The 14773-nt window shown below is 34.5% G+C and overlaps 1 protein-coding gene across 1 annotated transcript in view; it reads right to left on the reverse strand.

Moving 5' to 3' along the window:
* Positions 1 to 2967: 2967 nt before the first annotated feature.
* The window catches only part of PCLO (piccolo presynaptic cytomatrix protein), a 387939-nt gene continuing 376133 nt past the window's right edge, over positions 2968 to 14773 (reverse strand). Inside the window, 3 exon segments of the mRNA XM_060107659.1 lie at positions 2968 to 3509; positions 5462 to 5607; positions 6022 to 6156. Coding sequence (XP_059963642.1) covers positions 3369 to 3509; positions 5462 to 5607; positions 6022 to 6156 — 422 coding nt within the window. The 3' untranslated portion in view covers positions 2968 to 3368.

Genomic DNA, 14773 nt, shown 5'->3' on the forward strand with positions numbered 1-14773 from the left:
TCCACAAAATTAAATCCACTGATATGCTGAAAATACTCATTTACTAGTGTGATTAATTACAATATGGGCAACATTAAGGAGCAAAGACAATCACTACCCCTTAGTCTTGGATACTCTTCCTTTAAACTGAAGTGATAAATAAAGAGTTCAGAGTCACCAAAAATCTCCTTAACCTTAAGTAAAACAGGGAAACACCAACTTCTTGCTCCTAGTGTTGTCTGTGTCTGTCACGACCATTCTAGATATCCCTGTCTTTTGTAAAAATTCACTCTGTGCTTTTGCTTCACAGCTAAAGGTTTCTTGAGGACCGAATTTTAAACCAAGAAGCAACTTCCGTCTCTGATGACTCAATGAAGTTGTAGGAAAAATTAAGATCCTTTTCAAGGTATAAGTGCTATAGTCGGACTAATCACGTGTTATTTAGAGATTACAAACTTTGTCTCTATTAGGATAAAAAAAGCTAATTCTGGTAAAATAAATGAAATAAAAAGTGGAAAATCATGTGCTGTGATATATACAAGAAGTAAAAAGTAAAAAACACCAAGAGCCCTATTTGCAATTTAAAAAGAAATAGTTTTGTTGTAAGAAGGGTAATCAATATCATTCAGAAGAACTGCATTTGTAGAAGGATCAGTGTTGCATAGAATAATTCCAGTACAACCTAGGTGTTTGGTCAGCTGCAAACTTGGCACACTTATGCTCTCTGAAGGGTGATGCTGGTGCACAAAATGAAGCCCTGTCACTTAACTCTCTGGATTGGCCTGGCCCCATCACCAGTTGTTGGAACAGAGGGGCACCTGTAATGGTAAGACTCCTACTTCTTCAGGTCAAATAGCTACCAAGGTATGACCTTTGTTTTGGTGGCACCTCCTTTTGTGTATCCTAAAAGAAACTGCAGCTGGAATGAAGTAAACTAACTGGTCATAAACCTCTCATCCACACTTGTGGATGTAAGTGGCTGCAGAAGAGGATCCATGGGAGCCAGAGTTTCCTTTTAAGGACAAACAGCAGAGCCTTTTGATGTCAGAAAGAGATCTTCCTGAACCCTTCCCTTCCCCAGTTATAAGTGATGATTATAAGCTTCCTAAAGTGCTAAATTCTGCTGGAAATATCCATGGCAACCATCAGCAGATCTGGTTGTCTCTAAAAATAAAATCCTAGCAATATCAAATCTTTAGCGATCCTCTCGCCGCACGTTCATTTTACAGCAATATCAACGATAAATGACATTGCATTTTCGGGGGAGAGGGTCTTAAAAAATAGAGGGAAGAAAAGTGACTTATCTTTCTTAGATTGGCAAGGAGTGAATTTGTATTTCTTTATGAATATAATAAAGATATGTAACTTGGTATTTATTAGAAGTTATTTTTAATATCTTAAATTTAATCAATTCCTCTCAGATTTCAAGTATGTTTTTGTTTAAAAATGAGAAGATTCAATATCTGAGCAATATATTTGGAGATGATTTCTCTAATCCCACTAAAACCTCACCTTTGAATAAAGAATCAGTTCTTAAGCTCAGAATTCACAGAGAAGCAATTTAATTAATTTATTTTTGTGGATATGGGAATAGGATAAGATCGGCATAATTTATTTAATCTATGATAACCTGATTTGCAAATCATTTTCATTGAATTTTCTCCCTTTTTTAGGTTAAACAAAAGTTTATATTTTAAAGGAAAAATTAGTTTTGGAGCCAATATACTGCTTTTATCCATGTCAGTGCTTGCTATTGGTTTGGAAGATGCTTTTTCACATATAAAAATTGGGAAATAAAAAACTGCATAATACTTATTCCTCACTTATGTGTATAAAACTATATTTGGAAATGTGCTTTCATCTTCTCTCATAGATCACTTAGTTTGATCATCCCAACATCCCATTAGGAAGGTTAGGAATATATAATTATATTTTCCCACAAATAAGAAAACTGAGGAAAATTAAGTTTAAGTGACATGTGCGAGGTGACACAGTTCGTCAGTGGCAGAACAAAGACCAGAAGCCAGGCTTTTAATCCTAGCCGAGTGCGTCTCCTATAAGTCCACGTTACCTCCTTTGTTCACGTTGTTGGTTGATGGGGAAGAGGATGCTTCATTTTAATGACTTAGACGTTGGTCTTTTTATTCCACATTATTAAAATAGCTCAAAGGATATTTTCACCTTAATATAATGTTGATTTTTCACATATTTTCCCAACATTGATGAACTTGATCTCTGTGATACTGTCACTAAAGTAGGAAAATAGAGCACTAAAGAGAACTTGAATTTAGGGTCAGGGTTTTCATTTTACAAGATAATGTACTAAGGGGAAAAAAAGACCATTGTGGAAGAGCAGGAAATGACACCAATTTAATCAATGTCACAGATTAATATGATTTGTTTGCCAGAGGAAGAATTTTCTCTCTGTCCATGTATCATTCAAGAGAAAGAAAATATATGAGATAATACATTTATTTGCAATTCCACAAAGAACACGTTATCATGCTTCCTAGAACATACCAATTTAATCTAGGTCCTTTGCTAATGTAGACTGAAAATGTCTTGGATTAAGGGTAAATTATGGAGGTTTTGATGTTTCAACCAAGGTTCCAAAAGTTTGTGGGGCAATATTCTTTTTTGTTAGCCAGTCATGGCTTTATTTCTAGATAAATGTAATTTCATTTCTACTTAGTATTGTCTTAACTATACTTTATTTCAAGTTTTACTAGTGTGCTTTTACAACATGAATTCTAAAACTGGTGGTGTTCACCCTTGTAACATTTAGACACAGAGAAAACCTGTACAACATGATCTAAAAGCTATAATTTCTACATCCCTGGTTCCCTTTTCCCTGTAAACACAAGCTCCTTACTTCTACTCTGGACACATATTGTAGGTGTATCCTATGTCAGAATCTCAAAACAGTTAGTTGTCTGAGAAGATAAGACGAAGAAGAGACTTTTGAAAACTGAGATTTGTTCCATTAGTTTTTTCCTTTCAACCAAGTTCTTTTGCATAAAGGACTACTTTTGCCTGCATTAGAAAACATATTAATCTTTGAGTCTCAGCCTTTAGATAGCTGTAGCTCAACTCTACTCAAAAATTTTTGCATTAAGCAAACAAAATTTCTCTCACTGTTTCTTGACAGCCACAAGAAATCCAAGGTTTGAGAACTTTTTTTCTTGTCTTCAATATATGAACTTTTTCATTTGAGGTTTTTTTTCTATGTTCCACAACAATACTTTTGCAAGCCTTTGAGTTTCTTTTTGCCTTTTGTTCCTCTTCTTATGGTTACCCCTGAAAACATAGCTTAGAACAATAGTATTCGACTATAGTCTTGATTTAAGACTGTTTAAAGAACTTTCTATACCCTGAGCAGACACATTTCTTCAGTGGGCTTGAGTAGGACTGACCAAAAGTTTGTGCCAGTTGACTATTCTTTTTCTGAGATCCACTTTGTCTAGCCAGATACAGGCTTCACCAATCAAGGTCTTTTTCATAAACTTCCCTCCATTGGAAAAAAGTAAAATCTAGAAAAAATAGCCAAAATTATATATATTTGTGTGTATATTTTCAACCTCTTTTATGGACATTTGCTCATCAAAGAAGTAACAGAGACAAGAAAGGGTGAGGGTGAGAGAAATAGCAGGCATACTTGTAGGAGAACTAATAACTAACATGTCCTCAAAAGATCTGCATAATATTAATTAATTTACCTCAACATTTCCCAAAGGCAAAGACATATCTTGAAGGACAGGAGAATTCTAGATAATATTAGCTAGCTATATAAACCTAGCTAATTCTAACTAGGTTTTTGATTAAACTGATTGAAAGTTTCAAAAAAGAAATTTGCTAGGTGCATGTTTTATTACTTAATGAAATATTAACTCAAATACAGAATTATTTGAGTGGTGAGTACATAAATACGAGTTTACAAGGCAGATAGAACACAACATTGACTTTAAATGCCATTTAATTTACTGGGAATTTTATTATAGGAAGCACTTCCAAAGTGGCTTCTTGTCATATGTAGAGCTTACACTAGTTGAAATTCCACGGGATCTCATACTCAAGAAATTTTTTTCTTTTAGGGATCAGTTGAAAGAAAAGTAGAGAAATTGAGATGGAGATAACCATTAATCTTTGACAATTCTTCTCTCATGCTCTCTCTTTCTTTTCGGAATCTCCTTCAGATAATTCATCTTTATTCCTGACTAAAATTTACTGTTATGTTTCTGACTTCAAAATCTACTTTTCTGTCTCTTTTAGCCTCTGGTTTGGGGATTTCAAATGGCACATTATATGTTTTACTTGGACCCTGCCTTCCTGTTAAGTTTATCACATTTCAGACAAACTCATGTTCTTTCTCCCTATCCATCCCTTCTGTAACTATTCAATCTCTGTGACTGACACATTTGTTCACACAGATTTCAGAGTATCCTTTAACTTTTTTATTCCCTTCAACTCTAATGTCAATTAATCCTCTCAGTGTAGTTTTTGCTTTGCAATATCTCTTACATAGGTGTCTAGTACAGGCCTCTAAGTGCCAGTACCATGGTCTTCTCTTCCCACATTTTTTCAACTCTTCCCTCCCTCCTCCTTTTTCCTCTTTCATTCCATATCTCTATATCTACTAAAGATATACTATGTACAAGCATTGTGCTAGGCTACAAAACAAAGAACAATGAAAATCAAGCCTTGCACTAGAGAAGCTGATAGTATAGAAGCAGTGAGAGGTAAGTACACAAATTGTTGTACAAGACTGGGATTAATGGCCTAATGAGATAAGCAAAACATTATGTGAATAAGGTGTGATAAATTACACACAGGGTCATTATTAAAGAGCTGAGTTTACATTGAAAGATATGGAAAATTGTGATAGATGGAGAGAGATGGATAAGGGAGTATTGAAGGAGAGGAAAAATATGTGCAAAGACTTAGAGGTTTAACCTGATTTCAAGATTCTGGTGTGACTGGGGTCAAGAGTGAGTGGAAATGTATACAAGGAGATGAAATTAAGTCAATACAATTAGAACTCACCTTAGAGGACTCTGAATGAGTCAGGATAATGATGAATCACTGGAGGGTTTCAATGTAACCTAGCCATTGTTTTTAAAAGATACCTCTGCCAGCAGTGTGATAAAATGAATTAAAGGGTAAGATATTGATGGCAAGTAGGCCAGGTATATTGCTGAGATGACTTGCATAACAAAGATGAGGACCCAAAGAGGATTAGTGTGGCAGTGAGCATGGAAAAAAATCTATGTAAAAGAAACTGAGTAGGTAGAAGAGAGGCAACTTGGTAGCTAAATGGATGGGATGAGTGGGTTGAGGAATTTTAAAGGGCCCCTGGGAAGTTACCTCTAAAAATTAACTTATAAAATATCACATAGTGTATGACTGGCATTTAAATATTGAATAATTAAATGGGAAATAAATACAGTATAAATGAAAATCTAAAAATCGGAACTGTATGAGTTACCTGAAGAGAATGTCCAGCAGGACTTAGGCTGAATCTAAAAGTTTCATTGAATGAAGGCTCTCGATCATGTCTACATACTCTTGTTTTTTTCTTGATCACCTTTTTTTGGGTAGAAACGTTCATCACATATAGTTTCACATATAAATCTGAAAATAAGAATTCAGCTTGTTAAGTGTCCATTAATAATACAATTTTCTGTTGAAAGAGTTATAATCGTATATGGAGAGTTCTCCTACATTTTACACAAAGCCAGTAGCCTGTGAACAATTTGTTTCAGACAACATAGAGTAATTAAAATATACACCAATTTTCTTAGCAACTTAAATGTTTTCTTGTTGTATAATAAATACATCACTCTACATTTGTGTTGAAAAAATCTAATTTTTAACTAGTAAAATATCAACTTGCTCTATATAAGAGAAATTCATTCTTATTTCATATTTTTCAGATATGTTTGGTACACAGCCCAAATTTTAATTAGCATTTTCTAGGCTATTTAGGACATACTCCTAAAGAGTTCCTAGATACATTATATTGTTCATTATCATAAAATTAGATACCTGGTAAGTGATCAGGAGATTTAAATTTGTAGGTGATATTTCTGCATTGGAGGATTTCAACTATGAGTTGTTCCCCATCTGTCTTCATTTCTTTCTTCAGTGCAATCTTGATTTCTCCCATTACCTGAGTTTTAACTGGAACAATTTAATTAAAAAGTTAAGGAATATGTCATGCCATTAATTAAGTGGTTAGTTCAATAATTTACTCATATTTTCATTTATTGAGTGTTTATAAAGTGCTAAACACCTTATCACATCCTGTGGATACACAGATGAATAAAATACAGTCCCAGTCCTTAAGGAGAGGAAGGTCTCATGGGGAGACTGATAAATTATACGCTTACAATAAAGTATGTTAAGTATAATGATAAGCAAGTAACAAAAGGGGTATGGAAGAAATTCAAGTAGGTAAGTATTACTCAACTGTAGATTTTTAGGCCAAAAGAGGTAATAGATGAGACTACAGGGGACTATAGGAGACAGTCATACATAAAAATAATAGAATTCTAACATAATATATAGGAAGTATTAAGTCAAGTGAAATGCAAGAAGTTGTTTGCTGACAATTGCTCACTACTTACCAGGCTTGAAAAAGAACATTTGCTAATACAACTAAATGTCATTGTATATTGTATCTACTTCCACTCTACTTTTCTTGTAAAACAAGTAGGCAACAAGAGCATATGGTAATAACATTACACAAGGGAAAATATGAGTGACTGAAATGAATTCAATGTATTTCTTTCTAGTGTTTATCTTGGATCTTTACATTACTGAAGAAGCTATTCATACTAGGTCAAATTCTTTATTGTTTCATCCTTTTCTCTATCGACATGTATATTTATCCACTTACCATTCACCAACAAATATTTTATTTTCCACCCTACTCTGTGATAAGCACTCTGTTAGGAAGAATGGATACAATGATAAGCCAACATACACATGCTTATTGGTTTTATGGTTTTTCTGTCTATTGGGAAGAAATCCATCAATGAAATATTTTCATCAATAAGTGTACAATTAGAAAGAGAGGAAAAGTTCTGAAGTACAAGAGCATGGTTACAAGAAAGCCTAGGAAAGGGCTTCATGAGCTGAAACCAGAAGAATAAGAAAGAATTAACTAGGTGACATGGGCGGGGAAGAACATTATAAAGAGAAGGAACAGTGTGTTCACAAAAGGCAACATCATGGGACTGAGGAACTAGATAAATATTCGTGTGATTATAAGATATTGTTAAGTGGTACTATGTTAAGAATTTGAGTTTTACATTTAGAACAATAGGAATCTATTAAAGGTCTTTAACACGGATGTAGATCATTTGTTCTCAAATGTTTCTGTCTCAGGATTTCTTTATACTCTTAAAAAATGGTGGTACTCAAAGAACATTAACATTTCTAATTAAAAAGTAGAATTGGATATTTAAAAATTTATTTATTGATTCAGTTAAAATGACAATAATATACATATAAATAAGTATTTTAATGAAAAATAACTGTATTTTCCAAAGCAACAAAAAATAGTGAGGAGTGACATTTTATATTTTTCAAATTTCATTAGTGCTTGGCTTAATAGAGGACAGCTGGATTCTCATACCTGTTTCTACATTAAATCCAGGTCAATATGCTGTTTTATTTGAAATATATGACAGTCTCACACAGATATATATATAGTTGGAAAAGGAAGGAGTATTTTAATATCCTGTTAGACAACTGTGGGCCATCTTTGATACTACATTAACAATTGAAAAGTGGTAGTTTCTTTAAGATTAGTGTAAATGTGAAATCTGAAACCATATCAATGAACCTTTGGACTGTTACTTTAAAATATAATTGTCTACCTTGCACCTTGAATGGACCAGTTAACTATGCCTGAATTGGTAACATACTATATTGTTCATTTTGGAAAATACTGGTTTACTGAGTTATGCAGGTCTTCAAAACATTGACACAATTCATACAATATTAAAGCACATTTGTTAATATCACCATTGATATCATAAAAAAGTCTGACTATTGAAAAGCTGACAAGCTCAGGGAGGCAGGTATAAGTTTTGGAAAATTTTATTTTTACTTAAAAGTTGATTTTTATTATTGACAACAACTATTGCCAATTGTTTTTCTCAAAGTGAAAAACTCACTTTGTTAATTTTTGAGAAAATGGCAGCTGAATACAGTCAGCCTTCTGCACCCATGGCTTCTGCATCCATGGATCCAACCAACCGAAGATCAAAATATCAAAAAAATATTTTCCAGAAAGTTCAAAAAAGCGAAGCTTGAATTTGCCACATGCAGACAACTATTTACATAACATTTACATTGTATTAGGTATTATAAGTAATCTAGAGATGATTTAAAGTATATGGGAGGGGGCTTCCTTGGTGGCGCAGTGGTTGAGAGTCCGCCTGCTGATGCAGGGAACACGGGTTCATGCCCTGGTCCGGGAAGATCCCACATGCCGTGGAGTGGCTAGGCCCATGAGCCATGGCTGCTGAGCCTGCATGTCCGGAGCCTGTGCTCCGCAACGGGAGAGGCCACAACAGTGAGAGGCCCGAGAACCGCAAAATAAATAAATAAATAAATAAATAAATAAAGTATATGGGAGGATGTGCATAGGTTATATGCAAATATTACATCATTTTATATAAGGGACTTTAGTGTAAGCAGATTTTGGTATTTGTGGAGGTTCGTGAGGCTCCTGGAAACAATCTCCCATGGATACCAAGGGCTAACTCTACCAAAGTTTGAATAGGCAGAGTTTATCTGTCAGTCTTCTTTCAAGTAAAAATGATATTTCTTGTAAAAAAAAAAAAGGCTGGCTCAGCTTGCAACTCAAAAAAATTGCACTAACATGTTTTCTCAAGTCAACGTTCATATTTTGGTATGCAGCAAAAGTGCTTTGTGTGTAGTTCCCATTTTATCACACAGAATATTCTAGAACATAGACTATTAGAAACACATGTACTTAAGGGTCTAGGTTTAATAACAAGCATTTTAATTTCTTTGTCAAGGATATTAAGTGAAACAGGCAAGTTTTTCATATAAGTGCATGGTGGTAAAAAATAAATAAATACAGTCACTATTAGTACACTTTGGTGCTGCTGCCCTGATTTATGCTAAGTCACCAGCAGTTTTCTGCAGCATTGCTTTTGCATTACCAATGTAAATGTCAACATGGTAAAATGGTAAATAATATCTTAGTATACTTAAAAAATAATTTTGACCTGGATGCACTTCAACAGTCTTGGGGACCCACGGGGATTTCTGAACCATGCTTTGAGAATGACTGTTAAAGAATATAGTTGAGTAATCTCCTTGGAAATTAAAGTAACAAAAACATCATGTACAAAATCTATTAGATTGTAGTTATTTAATCATTTCGATTTAATTTTATCACACTTTTGGATATGGGTTTTTAGAATGCATTTCTTCCCTGCATTAATTTTTGCTTTAATTAACTTATATTTTCATGTCTAAATGTACCCTAACATGAGGAAAAATATCTACCAATACCATACTTTGGCCTGCTCTCTTCCTTCTTTCAAAACACTAAGTTCCCCAAATAGGCAAAGTTGTCCTCCATATGTTTGATAAACTGAAACACAGATCTTCTAGACATAGTTAAATCGTGATAATTCAGCAGCCAATGATCACAGATACTTCACAGTAGCTGGGTGTTAGCTTTACCCTTGAGAAATTCAAGAAAATAAAGTGCAAGCCAAGGATTTTTAATACAGCTAAAGTGTCTTTCAAGCAGCAAGCCCATAAGTTTAAGCATAAGGAACTCAAGAATACCATAGAAAAGTTCACTCTCAAGAAATATATGAGAGGATAAATTTCATCACATCAAAGAGATAACTAGAGAGACTTCAGCCAAAGGAGTGATGGTGAATATTTAATACATTTAATTGTAGAACTGAGACTAAAATAAGAGTCAGAATATAGGCGGGTAGAAGGGCAGCATGTAATTGTCATGTATTCTGATAGAGTATAAAGGATGAAACTGAAAGAGATGGATGACAAAGGGAGAGAAAGGGACAAGTAGAATGAGATTGTTGATTTTTGTATAGGTAAATGGTAGGTGACACAAGTTATACTATTTAAAATTGGCAAGACAGATGGTAAGTGGTAAGTAAGAAGAGCAAACATAATAAAAGATATAAAAAAAGACAATCATTGGAACAAAGATACAAAGCTTTCTTAATTACAAAAGAAATTTTAAAAAAATTAAAGACACCAAACGGAGGAAGAAACACAACAAATCTAACATCATATACACAATAGTTATAAAACAAAATGCAGAGTTATGATCAAACATATCTGTCATATCAATAAACATGAACAGGCTCATTGAGCATATTTTTAAAAAGATATTCAGATTGGCCCATAAAGCAAAGCTTATGAGCTATGCTATGCTAAAACTTAGTTTCGTTTCAAATAGTCAGAAATACATAAATTGTAAGCATGCCAGATGTATGGAAACAATAGGAGAGTAGGGGTTGATATCTTATTGTGAGGCTAAATAGAAATAATTCAGTTCAAAATGTAGTAAACAAGACAAAAAAAAGGACATGTTATAAAGTTAAACATCCATAAATCATAATGAAGACACAACAATTATGAATATCTATGCACCACTAAAATAGGTTGAAACTAGAAAATAAGGTGTAAAGATGTAGGAGATGAAAGCCAGAATAAAGAGAATAATAATAAAATACTTTAACACAGTATTTTCAGTACAAGACAGGTGAAGTAGACTAAAATACGTAAAGACAGAATACTGAGACACCATAACCAATACAGCAGACCTCAGGATGTATATATTAAACACTACACACTGATAAGAGAGAAAATATATTTTCCTCAATTAAATATGGAACATGGATCATATTGATTGATTATGTATTGACTTACAAAGTAGACAACAGTAAGTTCTATAAAATGAAGCTAATACATTGTCTGATAACACACACACACACACACACACACACACACACACACAAAAGCTTTAACGAAACAATTCTTGGCTGAACAGCAAAATACAATGAGAAAATACAGAAGTTCTGAAAAACAATGATAATGAAAACACTGTCAGAATCGATGAGAATTAAAATAATGATCAGAGGAAAATCACCAGTCTTAAACACCTATATCATTTAAAGCAGTGATCAGAAGAAAGTGCATATATGCATTAATATTCCATCAACAAAATTTTAAAAAATACAATTGATTTAACCTTCCAATTCCAAAAGCTAGAAAAAGAACAACAAAGTAATATAAAAGAAAGTACAAGAAAATAAATAATAAAAATATACAGAGAAATTAATGAGGCAGCATATAGAAAAAATAGAAAAATAGTAGATAAAATTAATGAATCAAAATTCTGGTACTTTGACTAGCATCAATAAAATAGAAAAACCAATAATGAATTTAGTCAATAACATGGGGCCTTAATATTATGATTTACAAATGGCATGTGGCCTTTTAACTATGACACTACTCTCCTCTCAGTGATTTGGTGTAAACATTTTAGTGTCCTGGATATACCCTAAAACTATTAGCTCACATTCTGTTTACACATTCTTGACGGGCAGAAACAGCAAACATGTCTAATATATTTATTTGAACTTGTGAGGGACCAGCTAGCTCAGGTTACTGAAAGATTTTAAATAAGTATAAACAAGCCCATTCAAATCAATCTGTTTTATTTTAAAGAACTTTGCAGGAAAATGAAGAATATTTAATATAAAAATGAGAAAACAAGACAGATGTTAGAATCTCCTTTCTTTAATACCTATAAAAACTAGGGGAAAAAGTAAAATTTAGGAAAGTATTAGCCAGTAGCAACTAACCAAAGAATAGTCTCCTGCCAGAAAATGATGAGTGGTGTGTAGGAATGGAAAGGTAGATTCTGGGAAGGCTCAGCTTAGCAGCATCCCCAACCATACCACGTATCACAAAATTCTGCCAGGAAAAGAGAGATGAATTGCCAAAACCCTGAGAATTATCACCAAGTCCCCAGCACAGAGAAGTGGATGAACAATGAGCTTAGGCAGCCCCAGAAATGTCATACTAAACCCTTGAGAGTGGCAGCTTTGGCCCATGGCTAGGAAGGTCTGAGGGTTTCACTGGAAATAGGAAAAACAACAAGTGCTCCCCATTTACTGGGGATCCAAGGTTAAGGAGGAGCAAAATCCAAATCTGAGAGAGTCTTTTCATTGGAGTAAGACATACCTGGGCTCAGTTGAGTGAATGCTGGCAAAACAGAAGCAAAAACAAAACCAAAAAACATTTAAATCAAATCTCAAGAGAGAGCAAAACGTATTCAATCAGGGCAGCAAATCTATTTGTGAAACAGCTCTATTTCTTTCCTCCAAAGGCATAGAAAATTGGATAGAACTACTACTGCTCCATCTCTCAAACAGTAACTGGGATGGAGGGGAAAAAAGAGTATTCTACCTGATAAGGAGGGAGTCAAGGAAAATACTCCCACTATTTGGAGCCAATAGGAGTTGTGGACAGAATTGATCACACCACTGAACATGATGAAATGAAACAGCAAGACAATTTTTTTCTGGGAAAAATTCACTGTTATGGGTCATATTCCTCTAAAACTCCAACATGCCAAGCATATAAAATTTATTGTTGCTGTTTACCACTTTCTCACTTCAGGAGAAATGTAGAATTAAACACTTGCTAACTAAAGTTCTCAAAGCATCACACTGCCTATTTTTTTTATTGGAAGGTTAAATTCACATGCTTCACAGTGTGATACTTGTGAAGTTCTTGTTAAGTTTTTCCTACTCCAGATTGTTCTTTATTGTTTCTACTAAAGGAGGAGAGGAACATACCTACTGAGGTGGTCTCAAAGGATGCTTGCATTAATTATGAGTTGTTACTATCAATCGTGCTTGCTTTTTCACTGGTTCAGAGTACCCTTGTCATTGGAAACAGATGCATATGGATGGTGACAAAAACCTCTGTTTTCACTCTCTCCACAGGGTGAGGGAGAGTGGTGGGTAGGGGGGTCAGCAACTACAGATCTGCTTGGGCCTCTGAACTGAAGAAGACAATGCACACACAGAGGCCATGTGTGGGTGTTTTGTCATTGTGTTTGGAGTAGAGAGTAAATGGGCAATAAAAATTGCTTTGACCAGCCTCCAGGTCTCTTGGTGTCCCAAAATTTATGTTTTGGTTGTATGAAAAGAATAAAAATTAATCCTACTCTAGAGAAGATATTTATCTTACAACATGATACATAGCTATGATTAAGAGTAGAAAGAAGACTGTCTTTTCTCCATTGTATATTCTTGACCCTTTGTCCAAGATTAATTGACCGTAGGTGTGTGGGTTTATTGCTAGGCTCTCTATTCTGTTGCATTGATCCATATGTCTGTTTCTGTGCCAGTACCAAGCTGTTTTGATTACTGTAACTTTGTAGTATTGTCTGAAGTCTGGGAGGGTTATGTCTCCATCTTTGTTCTTTTTCCTCAGGATTGTTTTGGAATTCTGGGTCTTTTATGGTTCCATGTAAAATTTCAGATTATTTGCTCTAGTTCTGTGAAAAATGTCAAGGGTAATTTGATACAGATAGCATTAAATCTGTAGATTGCTTTGGGTAGTACTGCCATTTTAACAATATTAATTCTTCCAATCCACCAGCATGGGATATTTTTCCATTTCCTTAAATCATCTTCAATTTCCTTTATTAATGTTTTAGAGTTCTCAGCATGTAAGTCTTTTGCCTCCTTAGGTTTATTCCTAAGCGTTTTTTCTTTTGGATGCAATTTTATTTAATAATTTTTTATTTTTATTTATTTTATTTTTGGCTGTGTTGGGTCTTTGTTGCTGCGTGCGGGTTTTCTCTAGTTGCGGTGAGCAGGGGATACTCTTTGCTGTGGTGCACAAGCTTCTCATTGCGGTGGCTTCTCTTGTTGTGGAGCACAGGCTCTAGGTGCACGGACTTCAGTAGTGGTGACACGTGGGCTCAGTAGCTGTGGTGCATGGGCTTAGTTGCTCCACAGCATGTGGGATCTTCCTGGACCAGGGCTCGAACCCATGTCCCCTGCATTAGCAGGAGGATTTTTAACTACTGTGCCACCAGGGAAGCCCTTGATGCAATTTTAAAAGGAAGTGTGTTTTTACTTTCTCTTTCTGATATTTCATTGTTACTGTAAAGAAATGCAACAGATTTCTGTATGTTAATCTTGTATCCTGCTACCTTGCTGAATTCATTTATCAGTTCTAGTAGTTTTTGTGTGGAGTGGTGTAGGGAAAGCTTGATAGTCTCATGTAAATCGATGAAGTTAGAACACACCCTCACATCATACACAAAAATAAACTAAAAATGGCTTAAACACTTAAATATAAGACATGACACCATAAATCTACTACAAGAGAACATAGGCAGAACATTCTCTGGCATAAGTAACACCAATGTTTTCTTAGGTCAGTCTCCCAAGGCAAGAGAAATAAAAGCAAAAATAAGCAAATGGGACCTAATCAAACTTACAAGCTTTTGCACAGCAAAGGAAACCATAAACAAAATGAAAAGGCAACCTATGGACTGGGAGAAAATATTTGCAAACAATGTGACCCACATGGGCTTAACTTCCAAAATAAACAAACAACTCATACAACTCAGTAACAACAACAAAACCTCCCAGTCGAAAAATGGGCAGAAGACCTAAGTAGACATTTCTCCAAAGAAGACATACAGATGGCCAATAGGCATATGAAAAGATGCTCAACATCA

This window comes from Mesoplodon densirostris, chromosome 9, assembly GCF_025265405.1.
Source record: "Mesoplodon densirostris isolate mMesDen1 chromosome 9, mMesDen1 primary haplotype, whole genome shotgun sequence".
Classification (NCBI taxonomy): Eukaryota; Metazoa; Chordata; class Mammalia; order Artiodactyla; family Ziphiidae; genus Mesoplodon; species Mesoplodon densirostris.